Source organism: Neovison vison, chromosome 12 (genome assembly GCF_020171115.1).
Source record: "Neovison vison isolate M4711 chromosome 12, ASM_NN_V1, whole genome shotgun sequence".
In the NCBI taxonomy this organism is placed as follows: Eukaryota; Metazoa; Chordata; class Mammalia; order Carnivora; family Mustelidae; genus Neogale; species Neogale vison.
This window is the reverse complement of record NC_058102.1, coordinates 19,849,659-19,868,647: the sequence shown is the minus strand read 5'-3', so window position 1 is coordinate 19,868,647 and position 18,989 is coordinate 19,849,659. Positions and strand designations below refer to the sequence as shown.

The following is an 18,989-nucleotide window of genomic DNA, read 5'->3' as shown; positions in this document are numbered from 1 at the left end:
ATTTTATCCCAAAAAAGTGACAAAAAGAAAGCCACAAAAAAGACATACAATCCTACCCGTCAGTCATCACAACTGTTATTATTATGTTCTCCCTGTCTTTCCCATGCCTATACAACATATTCATATGTTGTCATTACGTTTTCCAAGGCAGCAAAAGGCCAAGTTGAGGGTCAATAGGATACTTTTAAGTAGGTCAAACAGTGTATTATATGAGCCCGTGAGCCCATGGGAAGGAGAAGGCTGGGATGTTTCTATCATTTTGGTGTGGAGACACCTCAATAGAGAGAAGCAGGTTAATTAATGCCTCCTAAGACTGAAGATTTTTTTTCCTCCTTCAATTTACTGACCGTGGAAGCCTTGATCCTGGAAAATAGGAATGGGCCTCATTGGAGCAAACCTGACCATTTATGGAGTGACGAGGTTCTGGTCTTCCAGCAGAGCACCAAGGCCACAGATGGGCTGTCTGTTTACTAGCTGCCACCAGCGCCCGTCAGTTAGAATGGCCTGGCACTCTCCGTGCAGGAATGCCATTGGTGGCATACCTGTGCTTTTTACAGTAGGTGGTCATAGGAAAAATCCACCATAAATAGATCGAGCCCTTTGAACACGTTTCAGGGTTGCAGAGGGAGGGAAAGACTATATCTGTGAACTAAAAAGGATCAAAGAACAGCCGTCCTTGCCTGAGGAAGAAGGAGGTAGCTTTCTTTGCTGGTTCAGAATCTAGTTAGTTTTCATGTTGGCCATAAGAATATTTCCTTGGGCTGATTATTTTCTGGGTTTCCGAGTTTCTTCCTTCTGTTAAAAAGAAGTTTAAAACAGCAGGTTCTATACCCTTTAGTCCATCCCGTCCGTGTGTTTCCTAATCAAGGCAAGAGGAAGAGGGAGACAAAAGTCCGACTTCATTCACCTGGCAGAAAAGTCCTACAAAAGCTGCCTTTGGGTTTTTGAATAAGCAGAAGCCTAGCAGGGCCTCCCTTCAATAAATAACCTTCTGCTCTAAATCTAAAGACGTGGAGAGCTTCCCAAGGACAGGTGCCTCCTGAGAGCGTGGACGGGGCTAAGCTAATTGACAGTAGAGCTGGCATGGCTGCTTGCGGGTTATTTGCTGAGATTTTTATTATTTGGGTTATTTGCAGCCCAGATTTTGGAAGGCGGAATTCCTTAGAAAGGCAAGGGTTGTATCGGCACCAAGGGGCAAAACTCTAGCCTGATTGCTCTCCTGCCATTGTTAAGAAACGATGGGGTTGGGTGAATGCCTTCCAGCATTCAGCCAGCAGGAGGGTCGCCAATGGGAGACATAGTGTTCTCTGTGGGTAACGCAGATGAAGAAAGCTGCCCTTGGAGTGCCAGCAAATGGTTCTTGATTTCTTGGCAATGAGAAGAAGGGGTTTTTGTGCGGGTAGGAACACTCTGCCAGTCAACTATATTTATAGAGCACCTGCTATGCAGAATTTGAAAAGGAGGAGGAGACAGACCTTGTCCTCAAGAAGCTTGTGATCAGAGAGGAAAACTCCCCATGTACTGTATACGCTTCACCATTTACAATCACGTTTGAAATGGGACAGGATTAGGTGGTATTTAGTGCATAGTCTGAGCTTACTTCCCCAAAGTGTGGGGTATGGACTAGCAGCATCAGAATCACCTGGGAGCCTGTTAGAAGTGCAGAAAGTTACACCCCCACAGACCCCCAGAATCAGAATCTGCACTTGACCAAATCCCTAGGTAATCCATATGTGCACAGCAATTTCAGAAACACTGGAGGGACTATAGATGTTGAGTCTTGAATGTTCTGAGAGTGCAAAGCCACCTGCTTTTGTGACTGACTTGATAGAAAAGAGTAGTTAATTTACCTGTGAGCTTCTTCTTCTTCTTCTTTTTTTTTTTTTAAATTAAAAAAAATGTTTAGGGGCACCTGGGTGGTTCAGTGGGTTAAGCCGCTGCCTTCAGCTCGGGTCATGATCTCGGGTCCTGGGATCAAGCCCTGTGTTGGGCTCCTTGCTCAGTGGGGAGCCTGCTTCTCTCTCTGCCTCTGCCTGCCTCTCTGCCTGCTTGTGCTCTCTGTCTCTCTCTCTGTCAAATAAATAAATAAATAAATAAAATATTTTTTTAAAAAAATGTTTAAAGTAATCTTTAACATGGGGTTTGAACTCACAACCCCAAGATCAAGAGTTGCATGCTCCACTGACCGAGCCAGCCAGGAGCCCCAACCTGTGAGTTTCTTAAACACAGGCATCTCACCTTATCAGTGCCCACTCTTGGGAGATTTACAATAGATTTATGCTCAATGAATTCCGACCTCCTGGGTCCTTCTTCCCACAGTTCCCATTCAGTGGGTACTATGGAAATTGTTGTGTATGAATCATTGTTATAGAGGCAGCTAATGAATCTGGGGAACATACATATGGCTCTTAGAGGTGTGGGTGAAGCTGGGCTTGGCACAACCTATCAGCGACGAAAGATGCCTTGGAGTAAGAGAGATATATGAGCAGTTTCTTGAGGCAAAAGGAGATGCCTTGGGTTCTGAGACATACCTGTAATTGTGCATTTTCTTTTTTTTTTTTCTAAAGATTTTATTTATTCATTTGACAGACAGAGATCACAAGTATGCAGAGAGGCTGGCAGAGAGAGAGGAGGAAGCAGGCTCCCTGCCGAGCAGAGAGCCCTATGCGGGGCTCGATCCCAGGACCCTGGGATCATGACCTGAGCCGAAAGCAGAGGCTTTAACCCACAGAGCCACCCAGGCGCCCCTAATCGTGCATTTTCAACCTAATTCCTTTGATTCCTTTAATTCGTGGCCTTTACCATTCCAGCTTCCCCATTTGTCCAGGTCCAAGACAGCTGGAATTCTTCATTTCAAATGTCTTGCAAACTATTGAGAGTTCATCTTTTTATCCTTTCTCTTCCACGAGGATTTACTGATTGGTGGGTCCATTTATCTACATTGTACAGACTCTGCAGTGTATGTAAATTTCATAAAAAATCAATTATTATTACCATTTTACGGTTAGGAGAGTGAGGGGTCTACCTCCTCTGCTTCCTCAGCCCCCAACCCAATTCCAAACATGTTCTAACGTGATACAGCCACAGACCTAGAAATAAGTCAAATCCCTAGCAAATGGCATGTGTAGAAAGACAGGAGTGCTGTTCTCACAAATGTCAGAGTAAAATTATGACAATAACAATGATAACAATAAAGAGAGATTGAAGTGTGTATGGTGTCTACCCCATTCTTGCTTCCGCAGGAATTCACCCACTTCTCCCAACAACTCTTAAGATAGGTTACACTATTGTGTCCACTACATAGATAAGGAACTTCAGGCACATTCCACTCCTACAGCTAGTACAACACCCATAGGAGGTTATGTGGCCATGGCAATAGATCAACCAACTCACCAGGAAAAATGGAGTGATATTTCTGGAAAGTCCATCAGTCCACTTCTGCCTCCACCGAATATGAAAGCTGAGAAGGGAAGTGCAGCCCCACGTGATAAAGTCCAGGTTCTGAGTCAGGCAGACCCGGACAGAGCCTGGCTCCACCCTCAATGGGCTGAGGGACCTCAAAGGGCCTCACTTCCCATCTGCAAAATGGGGATAATTAAAGCACTGATTTTAGGGAGTAGTAAGGATGGTAAGGATTAACATCCATTAGCATACATCATGCAGTGGGTGCCTATAAGTAGTTGCTGCCTATTTATTTCTCCACTGGCTATAAAGTAACAGGGTTTCTATGATTTCAAGAAGGAAAAGTTCTGGCTCTGCCTTCATACCAGGCAGGCATGCATTTTCCCACTTCCACTTCCTGCAAACATTCTAAAAATATCAGCATTAATATTCTATAATATTTCTGTAGCTCTGTTGATAATCCAATCTGCAGTTAATGATCGAAGTTCTGTGGATTTGTTGGAACTTGAACTAAGCCCTTTAAGTTCTCATTTTGTTTTGATTTGGGGGCTTTTACATACAAACACAATGGAAACGGACAATTCACATTCAGGACCCACTTAGTTTCAGTATCCAGAATAATTCTCTTTTATTTATTTTTATTAGATTTCACCCTTGGCCTTACTTCCAAAACAGGATTTTAAGTAAGCACAGCTTCCCATACAAAAATGGGCTTTTGTTTACATAGATGCTGAGAAAGCATGGCCATTGTGATAGTCCCTACACGATCACCAATGAAGTCCTTTGAATTCTTTTTTTTATCAATTCACTATGCATTTAATGTGTTTCCAACAAGAAAATGTGGTATTAGGGAGACAAGAAAGGAAATGAAAGATCCCTGTCCTTGTTCAGCTAGGAGGGAAAAGAAACAAATACACTGAGATAAATGAAAAATGATTTTATTTTTAAATTTTTAAAAGATTTTTTTTATTTATTTGATAGAAAGAGATCACAAGTAGGCAGAGAGGCAGGCAGAGAGAGAGGAGGAAGCAGGCTCCCTGCTGAGCAGAGAGCCCAACGCGGGGCTCGATCCCAGAACCCTGAGATCATGCCCCAAGCCGAAGGCAGAGGCTTAACCCACTGAGCCACCCAGGCGCCCGTGGAAAATAATTTTAAAATAATTAGTGAATAAAGAGTATATTATCATGGAGTTCAGAATGCCAAGAGAATAAGGGAGGGGAACAGAAGGGAAAATCAGTTCTGGGAATCCTCAGAGAAATATAAAAAGATAGACCAAGACTGACAAAATAACGATAGTAGTTAGTGTTGTAAATTATAGAGCTCTATCTACATATGGGAACTGTGCTTATAATTTAGTTAGATTAGTACCTTGTTGTTATTTCACAAATGTGTTCAGGGAGGCTGACAGAGATTAAGGAATTACCCTAGATTACACAACTAATAAGGTGTAGAGTCAGAATTCGAACTGAGATCTACCTGACACAATCACATTCAGAGAATAAACAAAGTCTACTGGGGAGAAGATCATCACTCTTCTCAGGGGCAGAAAGGTCAGACATTGAAAAGAGAAACCAGAGCAGCGGGGGCCACCAGGGTGCGCTAAGGGAAGGGAAGGAGGAAGTTCCCACTGGCAATGGCTTTGAATGTGAACTTAAAGAGTGTAGACCTAACCAAATAGGTAACAGAGACCCTCTCTGGTAGAATAACAGGGTGAAACACGGTTGTGGCATTAAGTAATCCCTGCAGTTATGGGGAAAAGAGGCTGGAAGCCAGAGAAACTCATCTACAAGGAGAGCCAGGCAGAGGTTCTCGGGCATTAGGCAACAATGACCCTGTCCGAAAGATAGTATGCCAAAGAAGTTGGCTTCTTGCTCTCTGTATTCTGATACCTGTGTGCTGCAACGACTCACCCAAAGCCAAGGGGTCAACATTAGATTCCCATTTCTGCACTCAGCTCTCTGAAAATAAAATGCTTTGGCCGAGGGCTTTGTCTTCTGGTTGATCTGGCACTACAGATCCTTTCCATGACGTGGTAAAGAAACTAAAGCATTTCCCTCGATGCCATCCAGGGGACACTTGTTTCACTGTATCCTCAAACTACATTGCATCCTGCTACATTTCTTTCTGCCCGAAAGCTATACGTTTTCTCTCCTTTGGTTTTATTTCTTCCTCTTTAGTAAATAGTACCGTATTTATGGGAATCTGAATGAATTTTTTTTTTTAAATTTGGAGTGTGTACCCAGCACACACACAAAAAAATTAGTGATAGAAGGAGATATCACGGCATCCTGATAGCACTGTGTTGTTCCTTTCTTGATTTCTGTTGGGGTGCAGTCCATTCTTTCTTCTATGTTCATTCCAGCCTGCCAGGACTACACACAGTGATGACCTTTGGGCTAAACTCTTTGCTGTGAGCTGTTTTCCTCTTTGCATAGTAAGAGCCAGTCGTGGGAAAAATAACTAGAAAATCCTAGATCTGGATAAGAACAGAGCTCCTGGGATCCCACATGTGCTTATAATATGAAAATTTTTCTTTGACAAGCAGAAAATAAGTTTAAAGGAGATTACCTTCATTAACTGCCTCTTCCTGCCCTGGAGTAGGAGAAGCTGATTCACACACATGTCACTAATTCCCAGTTCACGGAATCTGTGGGGATTCAACAGGGGAAATTCCATGCCTTTTGGTCATGGGATATTCCTTTAGCTACTTGGACATAGTATATTTTTTAACAGAAGTTTCTTTAACCGAATTCACTGCCAGCCTTCTCTATAATTCTGGATATCCAAAGCCAGGTATAAAAACCTCAGAACCAAAGTTCTCAAAAATTTGGATATGTGTAGATAGAAATCTACTCCAGGGGGTGTCTGAGTGACTCGGTTGGCTAAGCTTCCGAATTTCTATTTCCACTCAGGTCTTGATGTCAGGGTCCTGCGGTCAGGCCCTGCCCTGGGCTCCGTGCTGGGTGTGGAGCCTGCTTGAGATTCTCTCTTTCCTTCACCCTCTGCCCCTCCATTCGTCTTCGCATGCACTCTCTCTCTCAAATAAATAGATAGATAAATAAATAATTTTTTTTTAAAAAAAAGAAAGAAATCTACACCAGATACGTGCATTCCCAGAAATGACCGGGAGAGGAGTTGATTCTGTTTCCCAATGAGTCTTGCTTTGACTTGTGATAACTCTGCAGAGCCAGAGGACTTTGGTCTCATCACCATTCAGGAAGTATGTCTCATGGGAGCAAGATGATGTCAGAGATGCCATGTGTCCTCGCTCTCTGGGGAAAGTGGTCTCTCATTTACCGAGCCTTGTCCTCACCTTAGGCTCTGCAGGGTGTGAGTACTTTGGACCATGAGGGACACGCACGCCACTCAGTGTATCTCATCTTCTCCTCTTTGCAACCTGTGCATAGGGGATAGGAGCTGTATTCACTTTTCCAGAAAAGGAAAACAGGCTCAGTTTAAATGCCATTAAATGTTCTGCCTGCTGGCCAGGGCACCCTGGATCCCCATTTTACCTGTGCTCTGCCCATCAGTACACCATGGGAATCTATAGACTACCATTTAGATCCTCACCTCATACCACACACTAAAAGGCAGTATGTCTTGGCCACAGGTTGAAACTTTTCCTGCTCCATCCCTCTTGTCAGTACAGGTGAGTTGGCTGCCTAGAGTTGAGGGCAGTGTGGGGCTTTGGAAAATAGCTTTTGCCTGTGAGAAGTGAGACTAACACTTCCATTATTCTTTTCATTTCCAGAAAATGAAGTGTCTGCCCCAGCCCCAGCCCCAGCCCCAGCCCCATCCCCAGCCCCACCCCCAGGTGAGTAAAAACACCGCTTCACATGTTTGGGCCGCAAATACAGAATGTCCACCCCAGCATGATCTGGCCTCCACCGAAGCTGTGAGTTTTAACCTAACTCCTATGGAGAAGGTGGATGACCACACTTGTCATAAGTTTATACTTATACTAATAGTCATAATAATAATGCATTGTATTTATATATCCGTCTCATGGTACCTGATTTGAATGGCACGTCATATACTTACGAAACCTTTCTAGCGATGCCAAAGTTGTTGTTATGCCCATGTTTTAGCTTTGTGGAGCCTGAGCCTCCAAGGGAATGAAGGATTTGTAGCACTTCTTCACATACAGCTAAAGGCAAACAAAGCCCACATCTTTCTTGTGAGTTTAGGGAACACATTTTACCTCAGTCCTGGAAGACATGCAGCCTCCTGCCCACTTGAACTATATCACCAGCAAGCACCTGGAGAAACAGTTTCCAGGATGGTTTGGTGGCCTCTGAGGCTCCACTTCTCCCGTTCTTAGTACCCTGTTGTCCACCAGGTGGCAACAAAAAAAAAGGAGTAAAGAGTTGTAGGGAGCAACAGTGGGCATTACTACTTCACAGAGCAGGTGAAGCCCGCTTTTGCGTTCACATAGACCTAAGGAAGAGAAAAAGACTGGAACTCTAAGCGGAAAACATTTCCCTGGATTCTGTTTGCTTACAACCAAGTAGAAGATAAAATACAGCCTGAAGAACTCCTTAGTATAACACAACCGCCATACTGAAACGCAAGCAATACCGGGAGACCCTCCCAAGGCCATCTGTGATTCAAGGCAGGTTTCTTTTTTTTTTTTTTTTTAAAGATTTTATTTATTTATTTGACAGACAGAGATCACAAGTAGGCAGAGAGGCAGGCAGAGGGAGAGAGGGGGAGAGGGGGAAGCAGGCTCTCCGCTGAGCAGAGAGCCCGATGCAGGGCTCGATCACAGGACTCTGAGATCATGACCTGAGACGAAAGCAGAGGCTTTAACCCACTGAACCACCCAGGTGCCCCTCAAGGCAGGTTTCTTAAGTTGACAACATGGTGTGAAGGAAGGGGATGAGAGGGCACTGGAGACCACAGTCTAGGTGAAAGAGAAGCTGACTAGGCCTTAGTTGCTGGTGATCTTTTTGCATGGACATTTATAAGGGGATTATGAAGCTCTTCCATCCTGGAGATCATTTTCAGGAGGGAACTTGGAGAAATCTGACTGTTCATAGGAGCCCCTTTGTCCAGCTAAGAACACTGGATTCACACTCCCAAAGCCCTTAAACAGTATAGAAGAATATTGCTATGTGTCAAAATGAATGAATGAGGCTCTGTGCCATATGGGTTCAAACAGGGACAAGCTGTGTTTAGTCTTCTTTTAGCCGGTGCAGTGTGACATTCTTCTTAGGATGTTCTTTGGTGTGTTTTCTCCTTGCACATACCAATTTATTTTTGACAATACTGAGTACACTGAGGACCTACAGGCCATTATGGATATAACCTTTTCCTTCTATTCTTCAGATCAGTTGCTGTCACTGAGCCACTCTAAATTTTCCCTTGTTATAGCATACGCCTATTTCATATTCATTGTAGAATACTGACCTCCTGTTGCTAAAACAGGTCTCCTCCCAAACTCTGCTAAAATAGTTATTAGTTAGCTGAGATTCAGACCTCTGCTCATCAATCCAAGAAAGAGAGAGAATTCATGCTTAAAATAATTATTTTCTTACACAAATCACAAGTCAGACACCATTTGCAGCTATCTAAATATGATTCCGGACAGAGAGAAGTAAGCTAGATAGTCTGTCTCAGCTGATGAAATCGGATGTTACTGCTCTTGGGTTCCATTAATTGCCACTCATCTCAACCTAGAAGATTAGTACATGCACCAAAATATTTTCCTTGAAACTACTGGACAATTATAGATTTTATACCCTGACTCATTATTATTATATTAACCGGAAGTCTAAACAATTGGAATCATTACATGGGTCAAGCTTCCTTAAAAAGTCAGTCCCTTTTGGGGTCTAAAATGAAGTGACCCATATTTTATACTCACTTTCACACCGGCATGTTTAACATAGTCCCAGCATAGCTAAGTATATTTTAACAAAATCTGTATTGCATGTTTCTCTGTATACTTTTTTCAAAAGTATCAGATTTATTCATTGCTTTTATTAAAAGTTTAATGTGATTCTACATTATCATTCCCAAGTTCATAACTCATGTATAGCATAATAAATGAATATGTAGCATCATTTATGATCTCTTCTGTTCTCATTAATTTCTTCTCTCCCTCCCTCCACCCATTGCTCATCACATAATAAAATGGTTTCTTTAAGACACTTTTAAAAATGTGCTTGTACTTTCCACACAGAACCAAATAAAGAGAAGGAGGCTGAAACCACACCAGCAAAAGGTGAGTTAGAGGGAGGGAGAACAAGGCTGAATTCAACAAAATTAGAAGCAGGAAGAGGTCAGTAATGATTGTCATGATAGTCTGATAGAATTTCTCTGCATTTCCTTTGATCAGTGTGGTTTTGAGTTCTTCATTCGTATCTTCTCTGCATGGCCAGTCAGCATAATGAATGGATCAGTTTTCATGATACATATTTCTAAAAGAAAAACAACAATGATAAAAATATCACAAGTGTTTGTTGAGATGCCAGCAAATTAATTGGTAGTTTGCAAGTTATGTGCATGTGAAGGAAAAGACGTGTCTGATCTTTAGGGGATTACGCCAATTTGGAAAGTTATCTGGATTACACATAATTTTAAAAAAAACTGTTTTTGTATTACTGTGTGTGAACTATTCCAGATTTTACTAGTAATCTTGAAGGCTAGCATCTCATTTTGTAGCACTATGTATTTGCATGGACTTATATAATGGCTTATATATGTTGACACATACAACCTTAAGCAAACATTATGTTGCTCCTTATTGAGCTGGAAACTCATTTATCATTACAATATTATTCTCTTTTTATTTTATATGAACATAATCCAATCTGAGAAAATGAATAATCTTTATCATATACTGCTGTGGATCCATGAAATATTCATTCCTTTGTCTCCCCATGGAGGAAGTCATTGTCATTACTGACCAGCTCTTCTAAGCTAAGGAGCATTACTCTTCCAAAAAAGAAAGTTTTCACAGAGGTAGATTTGACAGTTCTGCCTATATGTTTATATCATCATTTTTAAACATTCATCTTTATTTGTGAATTGAATCACATAGTTTAGATTTTGGAATAACCAATTATTTCCTGATTGCAATAAGATGTTTCTCTTTGTCTTGGATGCTACTCAAAATTATGCTAAGTATTTCTCTGTTCTTACTATGTCATATTTCATTACCTAATTCCTATGGTGTTATTGTCTCCTATACATTAATAAAATACTTTTTTCTTTTTTTCAGTACACTGGACCTCTTTACTTCAGCTACCTTGAACTTACACTTTCATAAATGAACACACAATGTTGGTGCACTCATTTTGTCCTTGACCTTCAGTGGCTCCCATGGATAGTAACATGAATATACTCCTGGCCATGTGGGCTACAGTCTGAAGGTTATTTGCTTATGGAATGCAGACAGTGCAAACTCCTAGAACTCCTTCCATGAGATGGGTTCAAGGATGTTTGGGCATCTTGGCTGAAGCTATTGTAACATTATTCTCTACAAGACCAATGGCATACACCTCTGTTTCCAAATTTGGAAAGGTAGTTGGACTAGGCTGTAAGGCTCAACCAACAAAGTAGATGATATAATCCCAGAGGGCAAGCTGTCAGTGTTTCAACAAAGCCTGTGACTGACCCTTGATGTGAAAAGTCATTATATTATATTCACATGCTTACATGAGAATATGGTTAAAACCAACCAGTCAATGTACAATAAAAGCTCATTACTATATGCAGAACACAGTATGATAAAAGAGCAAAGGCAGATGACTAAGGAATCCTGTAATTAGCCTCACTTTTTCTGACATTTGCAGAAGTTAAGCAAGGCCATGGCCACATGTAGTCACGTGCCCAACCACATAAACTGCCGTGATTATATTTGCTCTACAAGATTAGGAAGCAAATCGGTTTATGATACAAAGTGACATCCCTAAATAAAGAAAAGTAGGTGGTTGGAAGTTATTGCTTAATACACAATCCTCTTCAACTATTACTCACTTTCATCAAGGACAGGGACATTTCAAAGAAAATGCTTAAGTAAAAGGCAGACGCAATCATGGCTATATGTATTTCCCTGGCTGAGAAAGAAGGCTTGCAGGAGCATAGCAAGACTGACAGGGGCAACGGGACATGTTCTTCTGCATTGGCCAGAGTGTCCCTTCCTACCCTTTACCCTCCCCCAGCCCTCAGACCATCCCATTGTTCTTTAACCAGTCAATTCAGGTTCCACTCCTCTGTGCAGCTTCCATCTGACTGTCTTAGCTCACTTTCATCTGCCCTTCCTCCTCCTGATTTCTCTTGGACCTATCGCCTCTGTTGCTAAATCACTCTTTTCTCCACTTAATCACGTATTAGTGGTTCACTCCTTTCCCTAACAGGTTGGAAGTTTTCTGACAGTCAGGCACCATGTCTTAACACCTCTTTGGTCCCCTTAGCTCATTTCTCCCAGTGTTTGGCAGAGAGCGGCCGGTGGCAATCTCCTAGTAAATACTTGTAGAATGAACAACTGAGTTTCCAGGAGGGCTTAGCTGTTGATGATATGGGCAGTGGTCATCTCCAGAGATTTGTATTCCCTTTTGCCATGTTTGCTGGATAGGAGTATGAATATCGCATGCATACTTTTAGTCAATGAAATTGAGGAGGACACACTGGGGCTGTGCACTGTGTCAGAACAGATGGATGATTTTTACTGTAAGGCCAACTCACTTACAACTATTGAAAAGGGTCACTCCTGGATATTAGTACATTTTCAGGACTTTAATTCGTCCTCTGTTGAGTTAACTGAAGTATATTCAGTGAATAGCTCCAAAACTATTACTGGTAAGAACGTCATTCACAACAATGTAGCCTTAATATTTTTCTCAGATTGCCTGAATTTTTCTACAACAATCTGGAAATGTTCTGAAATTTTTTTGTTGTTGTTTTTTTCATAGCTGCAGAATGTTGTTTGGTTCCTAAATCAATCTTATAAGTAGTGTTTGTAGTTAGATTTGCCAAATATTTCACATTTACTAAGGGTCTCGATCTGGGAAATAGCTGATTTCCCAGGAAGAAGTTTTAATGTGTGTTTGTTAATTTGCTCACTTGCCTCTGGAGTTGTCCATCCAGCTATCCTGCTCCCTAGTACTGCCAACTTTCTCCTGGAATTGAAACAAAAGAGATGACAATATAGAAATGTGTGTAATCAAACAACAATACCAGAAATTAGATGCACAAATCCCATTTAGAGTAATCATACCTGGAAGCAATGTCCTCATAAAAACAATGCTACCATGGCTTAGAATTCATCCAGAATAATACGGGTGGCAAATCAACGAAGTGCTTTCTATATGCTCAGGGGGACCAAAGATCTGTCTTTTATCCCAATGTCCTCTTATTCAGCAAGTTTTCACTAAGTGTTGGCTCTGTGCCAGGCACGGGTCTGGCTGCTGGGTCCTGCAGTTCTGAAGTCAACTTTAGGGAGCTTTGGAGAGGAGAGCAACCGTCAGCAGAGGACAGTTTTAGAAGAGGCAATTGTCACGGAGAGCCATGTGTAAAGAATAATGTGGGTGATCAAGTAGGATCATACTTCTTTAGATCAGCCAACCTTGGTACATGTGAACACAGGGTAATGAGATTGGGTCTCTTCTCTACCTTAACAATTGGCCCTAAGGGAGGTTCAAAACAGGTCTTGAAAGTAGCTCCAGATGTGTCAGAGCATAGAATCAGACACTACTTTAAAGAGCAGTATTCATTTCAATACATAACTTCTGACATTTAAAAACGATTTTTTGGTTTTTGCATCTTAATAGTTTATAGTCTGTCCATATTTCAGTAAGCCCAACTGGGATATTTACTGCCTCTTTTTATTTTTCTTCCAGAAAAATATTTGGTTCTGTAATCACTGCAAGTAAATAAAGATGTGTTTTCTTTTTCCAGGCACTAACATTAATATTACCACATAAACTATCGTGAATGAACCTTGTGCATATTAAAGATCTCATGTAACTTGAGATGAAGAATCTTTCATTTGGTGTGAATATGGTTGGCAGATGAGGAAGTGAATCAGACCAAGTTCCAGACAGTTTTCTCTTAACTGATATGAAAATTCTTAAAAGAATGATTAAACTTCTTTTTCTTCATTTAGATCCCTTTTCTGCAATAACATTATTCTGGTGCTTTTTACTCAATGCTACATTTTTTTGTGTCTAATTTTACCTTTAGGTGTCAGACAACCAACCATCTAATGAACTTTCTCTATGCTTTCTATTAATTACATTAATTTTTTGTCATGGTCTTTGTTAGAAGCTAATATTACCACACTTTTCAATTCTGGGACACAACCATTATAAGTTGCAACATAGATTTAATAGATTTGGAGGAGGAAAAAACTCATCAAATATATGTATTCTGATTTTAGAAGCATCAAGATGTGAAGGCATGTGCCTTTTCATTATGAAACTATGGTAAATTTATCCAATGCCTCCAAACATGATGAATTCATGTTAGCTGTTGATGCTACTGCCTTTCACACATGGTTGTTGTTGCTGGTCTTGTTATTTTTGTCATGGGAGCCAACGTTTTCCACAACTGATTTCTCCACTTGAGGATTCTGAACTTAGTCACAATCAAACAAGGTATTATATCAGCATTTAAGTGAGGTTTGTTGAGAGCCACATATATTTTAATTTTATGTGCTTTTTGGTCTTTGCAAAGATCTCATCAATTGTCCCAAGTTTGCATGACTTAAAAATTAATTTAGAAAAGCAACTTAAATCAACCACAGGTAGAAGTTATTTTATGGCAAAGTAAGTATGTAGAAGCATAAGAATCTATATATTCTACTCTCTCTTCAGTTCTCACCCTGCATTCCAGATTTCCTGTGTGCCCCCTTAAAATCCCAGGCTTGTAATATGAGGCAGAGTTTCTTCTCTGCTTTCCAGGCCTTCTTCTCTGGAAACTTCAGTTATTTCAAGAATCATTTTTATCGTTTTACAAATGCTATTTTCCCATGACTTAAAGACAAGTGAAATTTTGCTTCGGTAAATTTCCTTCCATGAACTAGGGGAGAGAGTCTGCTGCTATGGTCTGTGGTCTTTAGATATGCTATATCCTAAGGATCCAAGAACAGATGTCTTTCATCATCATGGTAGTCACTTGTAAACAGAAAAAAAGAAAATATAACTTACATATTGTATTTTTTGTTTTGTTTTGTTTGAAAATATTCTTTGTATGATGCCAAGCCTTTCACATATGTGTTGTTGAATTAGGCACAACCCAGAAAAGTTGGATATTCAGTTTCTCTGCTAGCAGTAGAACCTGTTTTCTCACAGTAAATGGGAACAATTAGACCTTTCATTCTCATCCAATTCAACCAAATTCAAGCAGGCAACTTCTCAAGAGTTTAAAGTCAGGATCCAACATCTTAACTACATTTCCAATCTAATGGGATGGCAGGACCAAAGCTACTTTTGAAAGGGAATCAAAAACTTTGCCCCTGGTCTATTATATTTTCTAGCACTTCAGTAAATTTGAACATGTATGTATGATGAATCGTCAATTGAGAAGTAACTGGTGTTTGGAAGTAATGTTGGATCATCCAGAGTATCATTTCATGATACCTTAAAACACTGCTTTAATACAGCAATAGTCTAAAATAATTGGACATGTCCCCCCAAAAGGTTTTAGGTTTGCTTTGAGTTTTTATTTAAATTCTAGTTAGTTAACATATAGGGTAATATTGGTTTCAAGAGTAGGATCTAGTGATTCATCACTTCTGTCTAACACCCAGTGCCCATCACAAAAAATGCTCTCCTTAAAGCCCATCACCCAACTATCTCATTCCTTGCCCACTCCCCTCCATCATTTAGCGGACTTTGAAACTACTCACCTATCAAATGTTTACTTAAAAAGTGGATTCTCCTTTCATTTTAGTTTTATGAAGGTATGCTAATACTCTTTTCTCAATCATTTTGAATTCCAGACAATTAATTCAATTCACCATGCACCGTGCACAAAGCAAACACGCAACCATAAAAATGCCTAAAATGAAGCGATCATTTGACTCAAAATGGTTCTAGCTTCTACTTTACATATAGTAAAGATGCTCCTTTCTAGGATTTGTTTGAGGTTTAAAACTTTATTTTCAAGATTTAACTTTCAACTTTCAACTTTAAAATCAAGATTCTTTTTTTTTTTTTAAGATTTTATTTATTTATTTGACAGGTAGAGAGAGGGAGAGAGAGAGCACAAGCAGGCAGAGTGGCAGAGCAGAGGGAGAGAAAGAGAAGCAGACTTCCTGCCAAGCAAGGAGCCCGATGTAGCACTTGATCCCAGGACCCTGGGATCATGACCTGAGACGAAGGCAACCGCTTAACCGACTGAGCCACACAGGCATCCCTAAAATCAAGTTTCTTTACATATTTCAGTAAATAAGAGTCTCTGATTAGGTTGCAAGAATAAAATTCTAAATACTGAATTAAATGCATGGCTAATAATATAGAAAAATCTCAAAATATTTTATTTTTAGGTATGGAGAATTGTGATTATTTAACAGTGTTTTGGAATAGCTCAGACATACCTATATTTCCCCAAATGCATGATTTTGTGGAATATTAACAGATGTTTCAGGAAAAAAGTATTGAAAAAATGAACGAAGCTTGGGAAAGGCTAACTGCTGGATCTTTTTTTGTCTCTATCCCTAAATGTCAGTGCCCTTTAGCACACGGAAGTCTGTGATAGCCTTCAGGAAGTGCACATTCATATGATCCAGTAAAATACATGCATTTAACTTCATTTAGTTTAGCATTTTTCAAGCTTCTTTGAGCCCAGAAAGTTTCCTCTGGAGAATCCTAAATCCCACACTGTTCAGCGAATCTCCTCCGTTTCAAAGATAATGATATTAAGTTTCTTACGTATTACATTCATTATTTTGTTAAAAAGTAATAATACATATTGCTGCTTGGCAGTTTTAGAAAAGAATTTCAGGCTAGTAAATAATCTTTGTAGTAACTAATCTAATAGATTATATAAAAATGTGCTATTTTACCTCTTGTTGGGAATTTTTTTTTTTAAAGATTTTATTTATTTATTTGACAGAGAGAGATCACAAGTAGGCAGAGAGGCAGGCAGAGAGAGAGAGAGGAGGAAGCAGGCTCCCTGCTGAGCAGAGAGCCCGATGCGGGACTCGATCCCAGGACCCTGAGATCATGACCTGAGCTGAAGGCAGCGGCTTAACCCACTGAGCCATCCAGGCGCCCTGTTGGGAATTTTTTAAAGCACTTTAAAATTAACAGCTGAGTGCATGTGTCCCGTATCCCATTTTATATATAGGTTTGTGCTCTGAAATTCACAACTATTCTAGTGTTTTAAGTACAAAGATTATTATTATTTACACTAACATTAATTTTTATGCTTTGGGAAAGGAAAGGCAGAGATTCAGATAACACCAAATGCCTATTTAAACATCTAAAATTATAAAGACACTTTGAAATTCAGACATTTTAGAAAAGGAGAATATTCAGTACCTCTGTACATAAATAATATAAGGCATATTTTGAATTTTACAAACGTGCTTTCATAAGGATTAAAAGACTATACAGCATATCAACATTCATATAATCATGGGAAAATGCCCTCAAATTTCCTAAAATAAATATTGGTAAATTTAGCAAGTGTGACAAATTTATTTATCTTAGTTAATGTAGTCACTTTTGCCTTTTGTCTCCTAAATATAAAAGGGGAGTTATTCACAAGGTTTTCAGGGGCAGAAGAGACTATGTTCTCATTCATTTATGCTTTTTTATGTCTATGTCCAAATGACTATGGTATATGAATTACGTCTGACATTGACTTCAGGTTACAAAATAAGAACTTGAAAACACCTCTATTGTTGACTTTGTTAAGGTTTGGTTTTTAACATTAATTTTTTTTTCCTAACGTACAATCACATGAAATATTTGCACAGAGTTTCATTTCTCAATCTACACTTTTAGAGGATTTCTCTATTCTCTCATCCCCTTACTCACTTATTTTTCTTTTTGATCTGAAATATTGAGTTTAATCTTTTAGGTACTGAGTCTTCTGAAGCTTACTCATCAGTTTAAAGCGTTTTGTGTTTTCTTGTCTTCTTTTTCAGCTTTCTCTTTTTGCAGGATACTCAGGACAAAATCCTTTTCTTCTTGACTTTTTATTCCTATTTCTTGTTTCAGATGAAGAGGAAGCCTCCCCACCTAGCGCCCTGCCTCCAGGTTAGGACAATTCCAACACCTTACCCCACATTATAATTATTGTTAATTGACAGTAAAGAAAAAGAAAAGGCAGAGAACCTTGATGAGACAGTGTGCAGAACAGGGACACCACGTTTTGCCCCTGTCAGCCCAGGAGGGATACTTTGGTTTTAATGGTGATCTTTTATATATTTTTTAAAGATTTTATTTATTTATTTGACCCACACACAGAGATCACAAGTACGGAGAGAGGCAAGCAGAGAGAGAAGGGGAAGCAGGTTCCCCGCTGAGCAGAGAGCCTGATATGGGGCTTGATCCCAGAACCCTGAGATCATGACCTGAGCCGAAGGCAGAGGCTTAACCCACTGAGCCATCCAGGCGCCCCTATTTCTTTTTTTTTAAAGGAGAATTTCTTTATGAAATAAATAAGATTAGTAAATCTTGGATATAAATTTTAGGGACAAAATGTTTGTTCTATTTCCAGCTGTATGCCCTTATCCTCTGTTCTTTGGATATTTGAGTTATTTTATTTTATTGTTGTTTCTTAAATAAGACACACACTTTTTATAGATGCTTTCATAGTTGAAGGTCTACTGATTTTCAACCCAAGCTGACTCTAGTTCTTTCTCCCCATCATAAGGAGAGACAGGGTTTGGGGGAATCCAAGAAGGTTGAAGTCAGCTCTCCATTTTCACTTCTTGCCCTTGTATCATCCAAATCACGCTTTCCTTTCAGGTTTGGGTAGTCGGGCCCTGGAAAGAAAAGATTCAGGTGAGCACTCGCCTGGAGTAAGGCGTCCGGACGCCATGCTAATATAGTCACTAATGACCTCATCTCTTGAAGCTGTTTTGATTCTAATCTTTGTTTTATTCAGTTTGTAGCTTTTTTTTTTTTTAGCAATCTTTCATTATGTACCCTTTTACAAGAAAACTAATTTATTGAGAAATAATTAATTTTGCATGACACACACACAAATACAGTAACTTAACCACACATACCACAGATTTGTGATCATTATAGCTGACATTTTTAACATTTAGCAAATGCACAGAGATAAAGAAACTGAAAATCTCCATTTGGGGGATCTGCTAAAGTTAGAGAATAATTCACATTTCCATAGAACTTTATTACATTTTATAAAAGCCTCCATATGCACTTTGTCAGCAATTACTACAATTCATTCAACAAATTCATGTTGAGGACATACTACATACTGTGGGCCTCACGGACCAGGCACTTTTGTAGGTACTTGTAGGTATAAAAAGGAAAAAAAAAAAACAATACAAGTTCCTGCCCTCATATTACAAATATGAGTGGCCACAATTCATTATTACTATGAATTTCACAGACATACACATACCCCACCCCACCCCCCACATAATCATGTGACTACAT

The 18,989-nt window shown here is 39.8% G+C and overlaps 1 protein-coding gene across 1 annotated transcript in view; it reads left to right on the top strand.

Annotated features, from left to right (window-relative positions):
* Positions 1-376: 376 nt before the first annotated feature.
* Positions 377-18,989, top strand: part of MYBPC1 (myosin binding protein C1) — a 76,835-nt gene continuing 58,222 nt past the window's right edge. Inside the window, exons 1-6 of the mRNA XM_044226324.1 lie at positions 377-556; positions 2,372-2,468; positions 3,305-3,628; positions 9,587-9,628; positions 12,013-12,207; positions 17,520-17,615. Coding sequence (XP_044082259.1) covers positions 377-556; positions 2,372-2,468; positions 3,305-3,628; positions 9,587-9,628; positions 12,013-12,207; positions 17,520-17,615 — 934 coding nt within the window. The remainder of the gene's footprint in view (positions 557-2,371; positions 2,469-3,304; positions 3,629-9,586; positions 9,629-12,012; positions 12,208-17,519; positions 17,616-18,989) is intronic.